General features: G+C 40.1%; 1 protein-coding gene across 2 annotated transcripts in view; it reads left to right on the top strand.

Annotated features, from left to right (window-relative positions):
- LOC118405867 overlaps window positions 1–15,056 on the top strand; it is an 83,462-nt gene extending 68,406 nt beyond the window's left edge. For both annotated transcript variants that reach the window (XM_035805680.1, XM_035805678.1), the window contains exons 51-60: window positions 7,572–7,728; window positions 8,320–8,479; window positions 9,213–9,454; window positions 9,934–10,373; window positions 10,988–11,234; window positions 11,734–11,919; window positions 12,239–12,332; window positions 13,385–13,648; window positions 13,959–14,092; window positions 14,752–15,056. In XM_035805680.1, coding sequence (XP_035661573.1) covers window positions 7,572–7,728; window positions 8,320–8,479; window positions 9,213–9,454; window positions 9,934–10,373; window positions 10,988–11,234; window positions 11,734–11,919; window positions 12,239–12,332; window positions 13,385–13,648; window positions 13,959–14,092; window positions 14,752–15,041 — 2,214 coding nt within the window. In that variant the 3' untranslated portion in view covers window positions 15,042–15,056. The remainder of the gene's footprint in view (window positions 1–7,571; window positions 7,729–8,319; window positions 8,480–9,212; window positions 9,455–9,933; window positions 10,374–10,987; window positions 11,235–11,733; window positions 11,920–12,238; window positions 12,333–13,384; window positions 13,649–13,958; window positions 14,093–14,751) is intronic.
- Window positions 15,057–15,184: the final 128 nt, after the last annotated feature.

The following is a 15,184-nucleotide window of genomic DNA, read 5'->3' as shown; positions in this document are numbered from 1 at the left end:
ATAGCGTTGACGAATAGGATTGTGCATTATGCTTTGCAGCTCCTCCTGAATTTACCGTTAAGCTTTAACAGCCTTCCTGAATTTATCGTTAAGCGTTACTCCGCCTCCCGAATTCACCGTTAAGTATTACCTCAGAATGCTACTGACCGGATATAATATTTCTAAATGAAAGGATTTGAACTCCTATATCCTGTGATCTACCCACCTGATGAAACTATTTTTGGGATGACAAGTTACTATTTACTGAATTCTAAACATAGTAAATCGTGGTACATTCAGTTTTGCTCATCTGACGGGATAAGTAAATCATGAACCACCTTGTTTGCCACACTGATGGCTGGTATCTTTGGGTTATAGAAATCGACCAGGCTTTATGTCATGATGAACATTGGGTGAAACATTGATCATCTATCAATTATCACATAGCTAGTTGGCATTGACCTGTCATGTGACGCCATAACACACAGAAGTGTCCTGAAATTCATTCACTGGTGTTTAATGAAGTGTCTGATACCCATTAAACAGTTGTTTTTAGACTTTTTAAGTGCATTTCTAGGTGTCTAATTGAAATGATATATCATCCATCACCAGATCCGATCAGTTCATAGAACATTGACCAATAACACCCTTTCCTCAGCTGTAACTCTTTACATGCTCTAAAATCCTTGAGATTGGGACAATGGCCTTTTTATGACAAAAGTGTGAAAATCACTTCCCCTCCCCTTTCCCAAGCATCTTCAGAGAAGTCATTCTCTAATCTCCTTTGCACCTACATGTAGGTGATTAAAACCCAGGAACAACAATGCATGCATTAATCTATAATGACAGGTAATTAAATCAGAAGTGAATGGTAGTTGCAACTAGGTAATTAAGAAGTAGACTACATTTACGAGGTTTGACTTCCTTGGTTTACCTTGCAGATCACCAAGGAGTTTTTAACGCTCTGAGCTCACTGACCTAACCTAGATTTTACAGCAACCTTGGAATAGATATAATTAGTCTTTACTACATTTGCCTTTGGTAATCTTTACTCTTGGCTACCCTAGGTCTCTTGTTTGAGAGACAAAATTTCCTGATCATTTAGATGGTGATAGCCAGAATAAAGCTACCATACCAGAATGCTACAGGCCTTCTACTATTCAAAATAACAAGGAGAATTGGCCACCACAAAGGTTATTTATATGTGAAATTTGGGGTCCTGGCCCATGGACTATTTTGCAGGTGCTAGCTACTATAGAGAGGCGTTAAAAAGCAGAAAGGCTGACAAAAAAACAAAAAACTTTTTGATAACCAAACTTATTGACAACCTGGGATTTGATCTGGTTCAAAGGACCATGATCTTTTTGACCATTCAACATTTAAGCCATGAATCTGTTACCGGTATGATTTATATGAATAGAAACATCAGGCAAAAGTTTGTTTCAGAGATTATTTGTAGTTCAGATTCCAAATACTACTACATGGGCCTGTATATAAGGCGCTTGCTTTCCTCTTTTTGGTAATTATGCACATTGTTATGCGGGTTCAAAGGAGGTCAGTTATTGTCAAGGCATGCTCTCCAATTAGCAAGTTGAATTAGCAAGTCCCATGGGGACTGTCCCAAAACACTGAGAAATTTCTATGTAACCCATGCAGCAGCTTTATACAGCCTGGTGCAGGGCAGTCAGGCAAAGAAAATTTCAGATTAGAAGAACTTCAAAATTGAAGAAACCTGAAAATTCACTTCAGGGATGTATTACAGGATACAAATCAGATAAAGGAGCTTTCATCACTAAAAGCTCCTTGGCCCTCCTTGATCTCACCAAGGAGGTCTTGATTTTAACCTCCTTGATCTCACCAACTTGATCTGGCTCAACACTTTTGGACTGCCGAGTATTAAAATGGCAATTGATCTTAGAATTCAGAAAAATGGGAAATTAGGCAGTGATCTGCATAGCACTATAGGCAGCCAATCTCTCACTTAACAATAAAATATATACCATTGAAGCTTGGATCCAGGTTACAACTAGGCATGTGGGGTCATACTTTGTGGTGTCATCCAGGATTAAAAGTGAAAGTTTTTACATATGAATGTGATATATCAGCCACGTTTCTGAATCATAAAATCTGTTTTTTACTCTGGCAGCAAAGTCTTTATATATATTTGGGGTGATCAGGGGATCTGGAGGAAGCTTTTAAGTTAGTGACAATAAGAAATCGGATGTGTTTGAAGTGTAAGAATTCGGAGGGGCGAGTAAGAACAGAAAGAAACAAAAACATGCCGACACCCGGGATCGAACCCGGGGCGGCGGATTGCAAATCATGACTGCTATATCGCTGTCGCCACAAAAGCTCTAGAGCCGCTTGGCAAGGACAGTAGACGGTACTTGAACACCACTGTTACGATATTTTGAAACACTTCAGAGGCAAGTAGAACAGTTTTTACCCCAAGTTTGCTCCCAGGATTTGAACCTGCAACCTATTGCGCTGGACCCGGGCAGCCAAGCTCCCAAAACACAGCACGCTACCGATGTCGCCACAAAAGCTCAGAGCCCCTTGGTAAGGATGGTAGGCGGTGCTTGAACCCCACTGTTGCACTTTTAAAGGACCATAAAATTTTCGCAAAACAAGAAACATTGTTCATAGTTTACCCCTAAATTGAACACAACCTTGATTTACCCTTCTGGTTTAACCATCTTTTTTTTCAACTTTAGATAAGACAAAAAAAGTGAAATAATGTAATTTTTCTCAAATGTCTTGTAATAGTGGACCTCTAACTCTGAGTTCTCTCTGAAGGCCTTGGATCCTCAGCACTACAAGTTACAGGTAGCCAGGATGTTTGGACCTGGGGAATAATTAGTCCTTTGATAATTGATAATTGGACACCAGCATCCTTTGCATATCTTTAGAACAATAGCTGACCTTACTTTGAACCCGCATTACAATAGCGCATACTTACTTGAATTTTCAACAAGAGGAAGCAAGCTCCTAGCTTCTTAGGCCCAATTTTAAACATTATGAAATATTCTCTGGAACAAAATTGCCAATGAATAATTATATCAACTTCATGGCATTCCATCCTATTTATATTGTTTATCTAATGATGGTCAAAAGATGACCAACTATGTCAAGGAGGTTGAAAAGAGAAAGGAGGTTAACCTCCTTGAAAAGAGGGACCAGATGAAACAAATCTAAGGTTGCTGACCAAGGAGCTTTTATCCTTGGTCACGTTCAATTGGTAAAAACTGTATTTCTAAGATTTTAATGCATGCATGGGGAGCATTCGAACAGAGGAGTTGATGAAAACACCAGTATGTGAACAGCTGTGATGGCTCTGTAGGTAATCTCCAAGCAGATCCTACGGTAGCATAAGAAAGTATCAAAAGCCGGCAGAGGAGTGAAGCCGGCTTAGGAGTGTGTTTTGCTACATGGCAAATATACACCTCTTGGCTGACTATCTCCTGGCCAGTTTGTTACTATCTTATGCCATTGTAGGATCTGCTTGGAGATTATCTGTAGGCACAAGAGTCTAGTGGCTGGTCATGACAACTGTTGAACATGTCATCCACAATTGGGCAACTGAATCATACTTTGTGTGTAACAATTGTGACTATTTATTTGAAGATGAATCCATTATTTTATTTTGTTGGTCTTTTGCAACCTTTTCTGCATAATTTCTATGCCTCTCTATATTTCAAACTTCCGCACCTCCTACCCTCCTATTGGCATTTGCAACAGGCCAAGAGAAGCGTAAGAAAAGCAGTGAAGGGTTATTAAATAGTAGCACATTGTTGGCTATGATTGAGAAGGAAAGTTTATGATGAGATAATTTTACTTACCAGAGTTGGAGAAACATTTTTTTTCTTACGATGTAATTTTCCAACCCAGATAAACTTTTATGCTAATCAAAATTTTGTCTACATGTGTATCCTGAGGTCTCTACAGTATTAAGATCAGGTCAGTCAATTCCTAATAACCTTGCTCAGAACTTGAACGCTTGTGGTTGCAAGGAGTTTAAAAACTCATTTGTTGTCTAGAAGGCCTATATGAGATTAACTATACTTCTCACCCAATTGTGACTGTCTTTCACTTCTCTAATGACCTGAATTACAAATTGGTGCAATGTATTAGTACATGCATTGTACTTCCTCGTTAACACCAGTAGATAATCATGGCTTCTCTAAAGATGGGCAGGAAAGGGGAGGAGACTGGTCATTGTCACACTCTGGGCCTTTTGATCAACCTTATAGCATGTATACCTAAGCCTGTTCTGGTGCAAAATGGGTCCATTAAAAAAATTTTCAATGTCCCTCCCCCCAAAATTTCCTGATCATTTAGATGGTGATAGCCAGAATAAAGCTACCATACCAGAATGCTACAGGCCTTCTACTATTCAAAATAACAAGGAGAATTTGCCGCCACAGAGGGTATTTATATGTGGAATTTGGGATCCTGGCCCATGGACTATTTTGCAGGTGCTAGCTACTATAGAGAGGATGTGTTTACCTAAGCCTGTTCTGGTGCAATTTAAAATGGGTCCAGTAAAAAAATTTTCAATGTCCCTCCCCCCAAAATTTTTTGATGGCCTGCCCCCAAAAATTTGTTAACAAAGTATGAAGCTAAGTTTAATAGCCTTTCTCGTAGAACTGAATCACATGGTTAGCTTAAGTTATTGAGGGTGACGGCGCCCCCAACATATTTTTACGATTCTGAGCGCACAAGTCGTCGCAAGGTACTAGTAGGTCTGGGGAAATGTTGAAATCTGGACCCTCTGAAATACATTTGTCTGCATTTTGAGGGATAAACTTTGCTGGGAGACTATGATCAATGTCATAACATTTCTGTCAGAGAAAAAGATTTTTGATGGCGACGAGTGCCGGAGCATCGTGGGTGCCGGAGGCGCAAGCCATCGTAAGGGACGTCCAGGGAAAAATTGGAAATCTTGACCACCTTAAACTACATTTACTGCATTTTACTTGTATACTAGCTTTGCTTTGAAGGCCTCTAAGGCCACTTTTTTTTCAGTGACCCTCCCCCAAGGCCCCAAAATTTGTCGATAGCCCTCCCCCCAGTAAACATTGTCATGTCCCAAACTAGATGGTATGTCCGTGGTCGTAAATTTTTTTCTGCGTGTAAAAAGGACATACAATTGATCCTGGGTAAATGTACAACCGTCCAGCCTCATGTAAAATATCCGCTGTCCTGGGCACCCCCCTTTCAGGCAGATTGCACAATGGCTGAGCATACGAGGGGTGATCAATAAATTCTCGGCCTCACTCAGAAATTACAAGCACAACTCAGATTTCGTAGCACAACTTCATAGTTCTTAATGACAAAGAATTTACAGCATGGGCAACTCGACCCACACAATGTCTGATCACACTTCACCCTTATTTACTCGCCACTTACATTCTAAATTTGAAAAAAAAAAGAATGCCTGGAAAGTTATGACTGCAATGATTTGAAATTCGGAGGATTTTGGTAAAAGGCTTCATACTATGAAGTTCTGCCTCAAAATCTTGAGTTGTGCTTATTATTTCTGAGTGAGGCCGAGAACTTATTGATCATCCCTCGTATGTGCCTGAAGTTCTGAACAGAAGGGAACACATTTGTTAAAACCAAGTCCAGTAAAGTAGGGCTAATGTGAACGCATGTGTACTTGAAGATCTTACATAAAGAGGACTGTATTCAAGGGAATCCATCAACTGAAATGGTTTCACAGGAAATGGGCTGAAAGCGCTGAAATTGCTGCAGCCTGACTAACAAAATCATTTTGAAACAACACCAACATCAACACAACTCTGTCTACACATAGGGAAATATCTTTCACGTCTCTCTATAAAGTTAGGGCGCGTACGTACATCCAAAAACTCAAATTAAGTACACCCCTTAAGATAATCTGATAGATGTACTTTAAAGTTATGTTCTTGTCAGGGTTTCTGAAATTTTGCAGCAAGTATACAGGTGTATCTAGTCCGCATACTTCATTAAATTTTAAATTTGTAGAATTTATTTCAGTTGCGGGTATATATTCTATGAGGGTTACACATATTTATTTATTTATTCATTTAGTTGGATTCTCCACAATAACAATGGAGAGTATGGCGGAACAGGTGTCAAAGGACACCTTTTCAAAGCTGCCATACCGAAATTATAACAATGATACATCAAATAACAATGCACATAAATACAAGAACAAATATCATAATCAACGTAAAGCTCAAATCAGGATAAATCAACTTAACAACACACATACATTATTGAGTCCAAATATATGAAATAGATATAGTCATAATATAGGGCAAATTAGCGTGGCCTTGTAGCAATGCAAGTGGCGCAACAGCATGATAATGACCACATGCAAGCCTGATCTAGCTTGAAGTTTTGGCCAGACTACGATTTACGGAACATTTTAGGCTTGATTACGCTTTACCTGAAATGTACTGGCTACGCTATATGGTAAATTTTCCCACCCTCAGTCATTTGTTCAACCATCCTCACCGTATGAAAGCAACTTTTTTGGTCAAACTTTCTTAACTTGCACACTCCCATCAGTTTTGGGGTTCCCAGAGGATGAGATCCATATAATCAAAGCAACGTGGCCTAAGGTACACAATGTCATGTAATATAAGACCACAATTTCACATTAGTCATAACATCAATATAAAATGTGTAAAAGACTAAGAAAAATATTAGGTATAAGGATTATACATAATTATGTATAATGGTGAAAAGGGATATGTATAATTATGTATAACAGCCAAATGGGTTATGGCTACTATGTATAATAGTGAAAAGTGATATGTATAATTATGTATAGTAGTAAAAACGGATATGTATAATTATGTCTAATGGTAAAAAGGGATATGTATAATTATGTATACTGGAAAAATTGTTATGTATAATTATGTATACTGGAAAAAAATATGTATAATTATAGCATAATTATGTATAATTGGACTTCTCCCTAGGGACTTATTAATGTGTTCCGCGTATTAGTCACCCCCTGCTATGTACTCCATAAAAATATGAACAAGATTGGGTAAAGCATTTTTGAGTTATTGACGTGCAGTCCGGAATTAAATTGTTTTTCCGGAATTAAATTGCGGCTTGTTATGCTGTCTAATATAAATTGTTATATCCTGGTGTTAAGTATGTTCGATTGATACATTAGATAAGATTAAATTACTTTTAGTTGTTAGACTCTCACAATAGTACAAAGTTCAACTTCATTCTATGCACAGACTGCCATGTACCTGTTACAATTGTTGCACAATGAAGTTCTTCTTCTTATGTCTTAACATCCTCAGGTCATGGAGACATACAATGTAGTGCACTATGTATATATTGCATATTATTGTTTACATTTACCTGTATCTCTAAACACAGAGAGATGTTGATTTTGACATGAAATATTATTTGCACCTTGTTCTTTAAGTCTGTTCTATAATAATGGCAGTTTATGGTTCCTTTGTATCCCCAAGTAATGTAGTAGGCAGAAAAGTCAGTCAGTAAAAGTATTTATTGTTAATACTACTATCATGGCTACATTTTAGACTTAATCTAATAGTATCTTGATTCCGGATCCACAGCTCCTGTATGTTCATGCTGGAGTCCTCTCCGGAGACGAGGAGCTGACCAACGGTTATGTGGTCATCACCGACGCAGGAATCCTGGCTGCCAGCTGGCAGGGAGTGGACGGGGAAAGTGGAATCGATGCCTACTGGGTTGGATTGGGAACCACATCTGGTGAGTACTAGTAGAAATTAAACATATTTGAATACTGCTGTGCCAAATGATACAAAACTATAGACCAAAAAGCACTCCTGACCAGCAACTTCAGATGTGTCACTGATGAAAGGTGATACTATCTGAAACGTCTAACCACTTCCAAAGTCATATCCAGTTGCTTATTAAAAATTAAGTTACTGCTTAGCACAAAAGTATTAATCACGACATATGATTCTTTCTTAGACTTCTCATGTGTCTTAGTGTCACATTGGGCAGCAAGCCTTCTCCACTCAGTCAGCGAGGTTTTGGGCCAGACTTCAAGACTTTAAAAATGGTACATGCTGCTTTCTCTGCTTAGCACTCAACATTCAGGAAAGAGTATGGAAGTTGAACAAACACCGCTACCAGTAGACTAGCCCCCTGCTATAGTGACTGTACAAAGTTGTGTGGCCCAGAGCTACTGAAATGGAGATGGGCGCTGCCCTATGCGCCATCAGGCGCAGGAAGAAACTCTGACTTTTTTTTAAATCCCAAATACAAGTGCTCATGAGTGGAATTATCATGTATCAATCAATATAATTTATTATTCTATTTGAATGTGATATGCAGGAGGAGATGACATTGTGGCATTCTACAACGCGGGGGATGGAACTGACGTCATTCTAACAGAGCTTCCTATCGAACTGACCGTAGACGGAGCCCCGATCTACTACCTATCAGTCAAGGCACAGAATGGTGCCGGAGCTTACTCAGTCACACTGACATCAAGGTGCGACCAAGCTTTAATAAGCATTTAGCCCCAAGACTTTATTGTCATTGTCCTTGATAAAAACATGTACTGTGGGGGATTTTGAAACTTTTAAACATTGTCAAAATGATTTCCCTATTATGTTACTGGCAACTCTATTTGATATGTACATGTAGCAGACACCCAGTGGTGTTTGATTACATAATGTAGCAATATAGTGGTAGGACAGAGCTGAAGGGGCTGGTCACAATATTACAGAACAGGAAAAGGATCAAATACTTGAGATCTCTGTAATCTATTGTCATCAAGTTCACAAGACCGTACAGTGCGCTATTGTCTGTATCAGTGATTAAACTAACTTTTTGGACTATGCCCTTCCCAAAAATCGTACGCCTGACAAGTAGGTTAAGCCGATTATATCTTCACAAGCAATATTGACAACCATACTGCTGATGGTTCAAATGCTATGACTGTTTTATTGGTCTTGATTTTTTACCATTAAAAGATTGTCTGTCATGGTTTAGAATTCCAATCCTGTAATCAAGATATGGTCACCTGTCTTTGTTCATCTTAGTCATGAAATTGACGATGATGTACTGATGAAGAACAGTGGACACCGTTCGAAACGTCTAATTAAAGTTTGATAATTATCCAGAAGTATAGACTGAATCATCTTCAATTTCATGTTTACTGGCTGACTAATCTTCACAAACGCATCTTAGTCATGTTTTGTTTCCCAATTTTCATGCACTAGCCCCATTAAGGTTGTGAAAGCCGATGTTGCTGGCTTGGTATTTGACGGCGCTGGTGCCATCGACCTGTCAGCTCCCACAACGGATGTCAACTACCAACTGGAGGCAACAACAGTCAGTCTTCAGTTTGAAGGGTACGAGAGCGCTCAACATGGCATTGCCGGCTACGAGTGGGGAGTAGGGACAACTCCCGGCACCGATGATATTCAGCCTTTCACGGACGTGGGAATACTGGCATCTAAAGGTGTGTAGTTTGTTGATGTTTCTAGTTTGTTAAAACTTTGCAGCTGTGACTACATGAATTCAATCCTATATGGTTGATGCAATCTGACGTACCCGGTATGGTTTGTAGGAGTCATGATTTTAATTGTGTCACAGTATATACAATGGGAGGACAACTTGTAAAGGTGTTGATACACCTGTTTTGTCCTCCCTTCCACTTGTTTTTGCATGTGGTAAATTCAAATAAAGAAATAAAGAAATAGGAGGGTAGTTTAAAAATATATTTCTCTATTGGCAGTTATTTTTTGTTCGATTTTTAAGACAGACAAGGGTCACGTACAAAAGATAGACAGAAGGTAAAGGTAAAATAGACAGAGGGTAAAGATAGTCCCATTGGTGTTTAAGGATTCAAACCCGGGACCTCTTAGTTGTGGGCCAAACATAATATTCTTGGTAGTTTTTCCAACAATTAACAGTCTTCACCAATTTTTCTGTTCACAGACACACCAGGGAGCGGAATTGCTCAGATTCCATTGCCCCTTGTCTCGTCCAACCGCTACTACTCCAGTGTCAGGGCAATAACTGGAGCAGGAAATATCCTAGAGTCGACATCAGATGGCTTTGGTGTGGACCAATCGGCTCCTAGTGTTTTGTTCACATTAGTTGGCGAGGAAGATGACGACGACTCTGAAAACGAGGAACGCCAGAAACGAGGGACTGTTTACCAGGGAAGAAATGTGGGCAGCGTGGCTGCAGAATGGAACATCACAGACGACGAAAGTGCTATTGCTGCGTCATGGTTCGCAATCGGGTTTACACCAGCCAGTTCTGACCTGTACAACGTCACCAACACCAACAAGAGAACCAGCATCCCGGCTGGCCTTCTGACTCCACCTCCTGATGGCATCCCGAGTGTAGTCACTGTGTCTGCAATAAACTTTGTAAGTATCATGTACTCAACAAATATTTGGCCTGCACGTTTATGGAGGTTAGACATCCGGGTACGCAATATTCAAAAACAACTCAATCTCTACAGGTTGATAAAAAATGGAGATTTACTCTCGAACGTTTTGAGTGACATCCATCACTCTTCTACAGTGTCACTAGAATGAACTGGCAGAACAATTCGATACAGGTACAGCCAGCTGAAAAACTGGTTGAACAACTAACTCCTAAGGATTGTAATACATGTAATTGTTACTCAAATGTAAATCATGTATAGTTCCCTTAGGCCTGCACTTACTGATTTATTGAAAAACGTAATTATGCAGGAATGTCTGGATTATCAATAGTTTGTTACAATTGATTAATGATATCAAAAACAATAAATTCTAAAAAATATGCAACAAATTGTTTACATCATTTGACCAGAGAGAACAGCCAGAGGGCAACTTTGGTTTGCATCATATGATTGTTGATTATGGTCATGCCGATGTGGTGCTAATAAACTGTTATACTACTAGATAAAAGTTGATAATTGCAATTGGTTGTTTTTATTATAGATGATTACTGTAACTAGATGTGTGTCATATTCTGTTGTGTTTGACTTCTACAGGTGGGGCTGGTTTCCACAAATGTCACACCTCCAGTTGTTTTCGACGGCACCCCACCAGAGCGCGTAGATCTTGCGTGTCCTAAGCACATATCTGGTGAAGAGCCATTCACATGTAGCTGGGACGGCATCAAAGACCTGGAAAGTGGTGTGCAACATTTCATCTTCACCCTTGGCTTGAACGAAACGGACAGTTCAGTCGTCGAACCCACCACTCTCTACCCACCAACAATGTCCATCAGCGTGAGAGGTGATAATTTTCTCTGCTAATGTTTGACAAAGATCAGCCCTTTATTTTTACATATTAAGTTTATACTGTCTTGTAGCTAGAATTAAAGGCCATAGTATTGTAACAATTGGTGCAAGAATGGTGCAAACATGGCAGGGAATTTCTCCAGCAGTCTTCGTAACCCCTATTTTTCCTATTGGGTCAGTTAAATGTAGTCCTCATGACTCTTAGCGAGCAATTTGAGCTGGTGTCTGAATCATGATGTTTCTGACTTAGGGAGAAGGGATGCTGTTATACTTCAACTTATAGGACCTGGCCATGGTACAATGTAACCCTGATATTCTTGGAGTGGCCTTCCGCTTGCACCTTGAAGAGACCTTTGGGACTTATTACTTATTACCATTAAGTAGAAAAGAAGAACTACTGTTACAATATCATAAAATATATTTCATTGTTGCGAGATGCCGAAGTATGAAATATCATATTAAGAACCTGTCTTTCTTCTCCATCCATGGCCAAGATTTAAATGAGAGATTCCGTCGTCATGGTACGAAACTCTACGCCACGGTGATTGCTGTGAATGGAGCAAATATTCGCAGTTCAAGCTTCTCTGACGCGATTCTCGTGGACACGACTCCACCAGTAGCCGGAGTAGTCGTTGAAGTCAATGACAACGTGACAAAGGAGCTCTGCAGTACCAGAGATGGTAGGGAGATGTATCTCATTCTATGTTTTCTAGGGGAAGATTTGGTCAGTTAAAGTATCTGTCAATAATAATTACTTTTGAATACTAATTGCACATGACATTGTAACTTGTAAGATTTAAGTATCATGTTGATGTATTGTGTTAAACTTTCTTTTACTAATAATCACCTATGAAGTGTCATTGGGATTTTAGCTCTAAAGGAATGAAATGCTGACTCAGAAGTATCATTTTTAGGCTTTTGAAGATGACAGTGATGTTTAAGGACACACTTCATGTCTAATTGTGTCACTTTCACTAACTTGACCTATTTTTTTGGCAGAATGCCTTGCGAGTGATGTGAAATGCCAGACATCTGTCGATCATGTTCATATTGCATGGGAGCCATTTTCAGATCCTGACTCAGACATAACGTGGTAAGTTTAAAAGGTTGTAATCTCAAAAATGGGAAAAGTGTAACTCTCTTGAAATTATATAATTACCTTTTCTTGGACATGTAAATCCTAGATGATATTGACCCTACAAATGCAATGTAGCCCCTTGACCATCAGGTCTTTGAAGATAGAGCTGTCTACAGTCTCATCTTTCTCTTGCTGTTGTTAGTTTTTTCAAGCAGGTATTTTAGTTTTTTTTTATTGACTTCCAATCTACGATGTTGTCCTGCCAGTATTTTCTTTGTCACCCCAACATTGCCCTCTTTCCGCAGTGCATGTGCCCTGTAGTATTGTCTCAGATAGGATTTTATGGCCGAACCACTGTAGCTTACATCTCTTAACCATTGATAATGGTGATTCCTCTGAGCTAATGATGCAATGTGCTACTCCCTGCACATACTTATCATAATATTGATCCAAGGGCATGTACATTTCATCTCCCATGTTTGAAGAGAGCCACACCTCCAGCACATGAAAGAACACACCAGAAAAAAGACTTAGTCTAGTGGTCTTTCCTGGTGTAAGACGTTCAAAACTTAGTACAATCATATGGCCGCACCTGGGGCAATTACTGTTATATGGAGGCCACCTGTTAGCGTTACCATGCAGGTGCTGTGTGTAGGCTGTCATACAAACCTGAGAGATTTCGTCCCACCAATCGCAAGAGAGAGTTGTCGTCCTACCCAGTAACAACAATACCAATTATGTACCCTGTATCATTAACCACTGTAAAAACTGGTCCAATTGCCTAGTGGGTAGAGTGTTCGCCTTGCATTCGGTAGGTCGTGAGTTCGATTCTCGGCCGAGTCATACCAAAGACTTAAAAAATGGTACATGCTGCTTTCTCTGCTTAGCATTCAGCATTCGGGAAAGAGTATGGAAGTTGAACACACACCACTACCATTGGACTAGCCCCCTGCTGCAGTGATTGCGTTGTGTGGCCCAGGGGCTACAGAAATAGAGATGGGCACCACCCCTAAGCATCTGCATAGATGCACGGGCAACTTTAACTTTATCTTTCAATCATCATACAGGTACGAAATCGCCATTGGGACAGGTCAAGGAAAAGCAGATCTGCGGGACTTCACCAAAGTGCCTCCAGGCATGACGTACTACGTTTTCCACCCCATCGATCTGATGAGTGTGTCCAAGGTCTACGCCATCGTTCGAGGCTACAATGGAGCGGGACGATTCGCTATCGCGCAGTCCAATGGCGTTTATATCAGCAGGTTATCTGCAGGGCTGGAGCCTTTGGAACCCCAATTCGTGCACGATGGGAAAATGCCAGGCATAGACATGTGAGTAATGAATTCTAAGAAGTGCTTGTTGAATGGACCTTACCTTAGACCTTAGATCCTCCCGTAATGTTATCCTCATCCCAATGTGCTACCAATCACGCAACACAATGTCACGAATGATAGTCACCCAACTCCAGTCTGAATAGTTCAAATTCAATATGTTAAAAAACTTTTTTCCTAGTAATACTAGTAGTATACCTTACTCCCTATCCAATATAGATTGGGGTACCAAACAGACACATCAGAGTTTTTAAGGTTATTAATATGAAAAGGAGAAGAAAAAACAATTATCAGACTATTTTATCTACAGGGATTTCACCGATACCACTGATGAGCTGTCAGCCAGGTGGAGCTTTGGTGACCCGTGTCCCATGGTCCACTATAACTGGTCGATACACCGGATGGATGGTGTGGTGGTCCAGCCCCCCGCCACTCTTCCCGGAGGTATGATTTGTTAATGACTAGTACTCTAATCCCTCAGAGTCAAGTAAGGAGTAACAGAATGTTAAATTGGGGGGCTGGCAAAACCTGATGCTAGGTTTTTTTTTTCTTATTGGACTGGTCTGAAAAAGAAGGACCTGAAAAAACTCTGTGGACCGGATGTTGGACTGAGTAGAAAATGACCTGATTATATCGGTAGGGGTTTGCATGTACATGTTTCCCCTCGCTTTAATCTCCGAATGTAAAGCGTGAAGTCAGACACGTTAAAAGTGCCCTGGACTTTTGATGTCAAATCTTACATTCTATAACTGGTCGATACACCGGATGGATGGTGTGGTGGTCCAGCCCTCAGTCACTCTTCCTGTAGGTATGATCTGTTAATGACTCTTGACTAGTTCCTCTTACCTGTAACCTGGCAGTGAGTGAGACATGTGCAAACATGTGCATGTGATCACGTCGACCGACGATGATGATGATGATGAGACATACAGAAACATACAAACAGAACTTAACTCAGTCTTTAATCTCAGCACAGTCTTTGAACACAGCACCCATGTAAAAGATGAACAAGTTTTGTAAAGGCACATTGGACTTTGTAATTGATTATCAGATTCTGTACCTAAGCTTTAGATATCAATCTTACACTGTGGATTTGATTACAGACCAAACATTAGGAGAAAACAGCAACATCAAGGCAAAAGACGGGGAATCCTTTTTTGTCGTTGTACGCGCGACAAACCAACTCGGAGACAACTTCGTCCAACGGTCGAACGGGATCAGAGTCAAGCTTGAGCCTCTCAGACCTGGGATTGTCCGAGATGGGGCGATTCCAGGGATGGACCTCAACTATCAACCTTCAAACACTACGCTCTCAGCCAACTGGGACCAGTTTGGCAATGACATATTCGTACCTGAAGTTGCAAATGGTCAGTATACGGCTCTACTCTACTAGTTCTCGAAAATGATCTCTCCGTCTATTATCAGATAATGATTGATAATTTTCAGGACATTTTTCATTAGTATGTCACCCTTCTGTACAGCAGAGAAATTGCCAGAGAATGGTGTGAATGATTCAAATTTATTTCTTGGATCAAT

Source organism: Branchiostoma floridae, chromosome 18, assembly GCF_000003815.2.
Source record: "Branchiostoma floridae strain S238N-H82 chromosome 18, Bfl_VNyyK, whole genome shotgun sequence".
Taxonomy (NCBI): domain Eukaryota; kingdom Metazoa; phylum Chordata; class Leptocardii; order Amphioxiformes; family Branchiostomatidae; genus Branchiostoma; species Branchiostoma floridae.
Note: the sequence above shows the minus strand (reverse complement) of the source record. Positions and strands in the feature narration are given on the sequence as shown.